General features: G+C 46.1%; 1 protein-coding gene across 1 annotated transcript; it reads right to left on the bottom strand.

Moving 5' to 3' along the window:
• Positions 1-861: 861 nt before the first annotated feature.
• Positions 862-2,786, bottom strand: LOC135828017 (E3 ubiquitin-protein ligase TRIM36-like). The gene is made up of 2 exons (XM_065340454.1): positions 1,790-2,786; positions 862-869 (listed from the first exon to the last, which is right to left on the bottom strand). The coding sequence occupies exons 1-2, from the start codon at positions 2,784-2,786 to the stop codon at positions 862-864; spliced, it is 1,005 nt and encodes a 334-aa protein (XP_065196526.1).
• Between the last annotated feature and the right edge of the window lie 1,428 nt (positions 2,787-4,214).

The following is a 4,214-nucleotide window of genomic DNA, read 5'->3' as shown; positions in this document are numbered from 1 at the left end:
GATGCTACCGCGTTGAAGGACCGGTACATGTTGGTTGGGTGCTGGGCCTAGTGCTGGCCAGGCACTCCTATGATTCCTCCCATGGTTTACAGCTCCCACTCTGGAGAATATATGAGAAAAGAATTTTGCTCCCATCATGAAGCCAACTCTAAGCTTCAAACTTGCAATGGAGACCAACAACTCGCGAGGTCATTATGTCTTATAGTAACGCGTTTGAGATGGAAGTGGTGATGGTGGTTAAATATATCCTAGCTCGTCCATTGCAAAATCTTCCATGTATCCTGGTGTGTTAAAGGTGCGAGGCAACACACAAATTGCATGAGGTGTTGGTTTGTAAATGTGCTATCATAACCTGCATATCCTCTCTGTGTGCTGGTCAGCAATACCACTGGCTGGGTGTGAATCTAACCACGGTTTTTTCGATGGACACATGAATGGCAAGCAAACACCATCGATACCCACATTAGCTATCCAAAGAACAGTCATTGGTTAGTTTGGTCGGACATGAACCAGATCAAATTTTTATGTTGATTGTCAGTTCGCATGAAACAAGGAGCACCATTTGAGCGAATTGCAAAACAATCAGACAAAAATCAAAAACAAAACGAAAATGTTCACCAAGACAAGACAAACCAAAATCTCGTTTCTTTAATGCCACGATAGCACAGGGCCCATAAGGCAGCTTCTTAACTGAGCCGCGAGGAGTAGTTCAGTTTCACGTGATCAGAAAGAAAAGAGCAGGATCGATGAGCTTGGTATTCATTATAAGCGATACCTGTTATTTCTCCATACGCTGGGCCAGGGCGTCAAAAAGGACTTTTCGCCTCTCGCATAAATTCATTCCGTTGTTCTGTATTGTGTTCATAAACCTGAATGCATGTACCACAGCGGAACATTCGCACCATTAGTATTGGCTTCGTATTTAAATCTATACGTACGTTATGATTGTTCTTCAGCAATCCAGAGTCAATGACATAATGGTCAATGTTATACTCATCCTGGGTGTAGGGACAGCGTGTTATATGTATGAGGTCTCCAGCAACTACATCACAAATAGGACAAGACGAGGAGTTCGAATAAGCGGCGGATGCCAGAACAAGTTTCATTTCTTGGCTATTCTCTGCACAGCCCCAAGTAAATCCGATGTCTAGCTTCCTGGTTATGCATCTTAAGATAAATAAAGTATACAACAACAACAACAAGATGATAATTGATACTCCAAAGTCACGGTTTTGAACTGGTTCAATGGCGAGTACCGTTGCAACTCCATTCTTTACTTGGCTTATTTCCGTGTACAGGAAGGCATTCGTAAATGTACACATCCTTACCCCTAGTTTTACGCATTCTTTTGGGGAACACAAATCTACGTCAAAGTCGCTCGCCCTCGATTTGTACATGAGCAGCCAGGTTTTTAAGGGGAAATACCTATCTACAATACTGGCCAATGAACCACTTTGAAAGTCAGGTAAAATACAAGGGATATCCAGCAACAGTTCTAGCAGAAAAGCAGTAGTTTGACTGCAGCTAAACTGGACTAAAGCATGCACTTCCCCTTTGCTATAACCTGATATCGACACTAGCACTGGAGCTGCCGGAGAAAAAGCACCTTCAATTCGAGTTGCCCAGATTTGAATGCTGGATATTTTCAATGCGGTATCAGACAACGGTTGGCCTCGACCATTTCTCACTAGAACAGTAAGGTAAGATTGTTCCCCTGCATATCCAGGATACACCGGGCAAGGAAAGGAACAACGCGACAAATCCATTTCAGTGTTGTCCACGACTTTACCCATAATACGAAATTGTCCTTCCACTTCTGACATTTTCCTGCACGTGAATGCTATTCTCCACAGTAGCGATCTTCCTCTGGCCACAATGTCACGAGACACGTCTGTCAGAAGCTGAATCGAATGTGGACGCATTTTAACGAGGTCTTTGATTCTTAGAGCATTTCTGGGTGCGTCAAGTATGTGATGAAGAGCGTTGTTCGACTCCCGTAAATGGTCTAGGACTTCGACTAGCTCCTTCTTCCGCAATTCACCCTCGCTAATCAGCTCCTGTTTTCGCTTCTCTACTCTGAAAAGTAGCTCCTGGCACTGCTCATGTATCATTGTCTTGATCCTGGACACTTGACTTGCAGAGTCACACTCAAATGCTGTGAGAAGATCACCGGCGTAATCCAGGCTTTCGTTCACTTCCTTTTCGTTGTCATCAGGGATCATGTTGCTCAGGCGCTCCGTAAGTCTGTGTCTTAAGGTTCCGGCTGCTTCAGCGCCATCATTGATCTGATCGATATGTGACGCGTGCTCATCTTGTTCCTTACACGTTTCACACAAAACCTCCCGACATAGGGTGCAGTAATACTGCAACTTCATCTTCATATGGTAAGAGCAAAAGTGCACTCGCCCGTGATGAGATATCTGGAAACCTTGAGCATCCACAACGGCAGAATGGACTAGGTGAGAGCTCTTTGATTCTTGTGGGATGTTAGGAGAATCCATGCTTTCACCAGCAACGATTTGATGATCATCGTCTTTAGTGTTCGCATTCGTGGTTCCATCATGACTATCTAAAACAGTGTGGAACATGGAGTCGTCAACCAACACCTGTTTGTAATTGCGACCAGGCGGTGGACATGGCGTAGTACGTGGACATTTGGAACAGCGTATCCGTCCATCTTGCTGAATACTGTGCGGAAGACAGTCTAAGCAGATCTTGTGAAGACACTTGAGCAGTTTTCCTGCCTTGCCGGCTCCATTCTTGCAGAATACACATGGTGGCCGCATCTTACAAACGAACAAATTAAAATCCCTTTAAAAAATAGTCTGAACTGATGTTCAACTGTGTATCAAAGAGATTTCACCAAGAAAAGATTACACTTCACAAATGAACGATTTGAAAATGTCGTTGAGATCGCCTTACTTCAATGGGTGAAAGTTATCAGATTGGCGACAATTTCAGTGCCTTACGTGTATACCACCATTACCAATCTCTTCTTACATGTGCACGTGTAATATTAGATAATGTCATGGAGAGCGAATCTGCGCAAGTGTTTCGCGTATGGGCTGGGGAAATTGGGGCGAATGGTCTCGCGACAATTGAGTTCTGTTTTCTTTTGTTGGCACATAGCAGACAAAGCAACGTGTAGATCTACTGCACTGATGAAGAACAAACCAGGTAATTAGGCAAAATATTCCTAGTAGGCTTGGTAACGACGAAGTCTGTAACAGTTCCTTTTAGCGCTAACCTTATCTGCCCTCTAGCTCTGTATCTTGCACCTTTCCCTATCCTGTCAGCACTCGCGTTATCACCTTAGGGCACGAAGTGCCCTATCAGTTGTGTTGCCTTGAGCAAGCATTGTCTTTTCCAAGAATACCTTCAAACGGTTACACTGGAAGCGGAGGATTGTTAACATGGTGTTCTTGGAGCTCGCCATTGTCGTGGCGATCCTTGTTCTTTCTGTGTTGCTATTCAGGTTGGCCAGCGAGGTCCGTGAAGCCAGTCGCCAAGTCAGCGCCCGTCTGAGCAACCGACAACAACCGCTCCCTGTGCCGCCCGCTCATTCGTCCGGGAAGCCTCGGCACGCTAAGGAGCCGCCGATCTTCGATGGCAAGCACTCGCAGTTCAAGGAGTGGGCTTTCTCCATTGAGCTGGCGATTCGGTCACTGGGAATCACCGACTCATCGGTGATGGTGGATTACGCAGCGGGCTTCCTGAGCGTCAACGCCAAGCTATGGCTCGTCGCATCGTTGGATACGGGTGTGGAGTTCTCGACGTGGCCAGCGCTGCGTGAAGCCCTCGCCAAGTTGTACGGTCCGTTGCATCATCAAGAGCGGGTGCGACTGCATCTCTTCGCTGTCACATTCGTTACTCAACGCAATAGGACCACAACACTACTGAGAGAAGCTAAATCCGCCTTCGTATCCACTACCGCGCAAGGCGACGTAACTGGTGTCCCACAGCGAAACCTGTACAAGTTAATGAAATCACTGCGGTCGTCCCCGAAAAAGCAGCTTCCACCTATTTCAGCGAACAAAACAGTGGCTAGATCAGATGGAGAAAAGGCGGAAGCGTTTAACAATTTTTTCATTTCGGAAAGCCAGAAGTCCGTCTCCGGACCAACTGAAGCCGTGCCAGAGATTGGCATGTCGCGCATCATAGGAAGCGAACTGAAGGAAATCATCACCACCCAGGAGGAGGTCAGAAAACTCCTT

The sequence above is a fragment of the Sycon ciliatum genome, chromosome 12, assembly GCF_964019385.1.
Source record: "Sycon ciliatum chromosome 12, ocSycCili1.1, whole genome shotgun sequence".
Classification (NCBI taxonomy): domain Eukaryota; kingdom Metazoa; phylum Porifera; class Calcarea; order Leucosolenida; family Sycettidae; genus Sycon; species Sycon ciliatum.
This window is presented reverse-complemented; position numbering and strand designations above follow the sequence as displayed.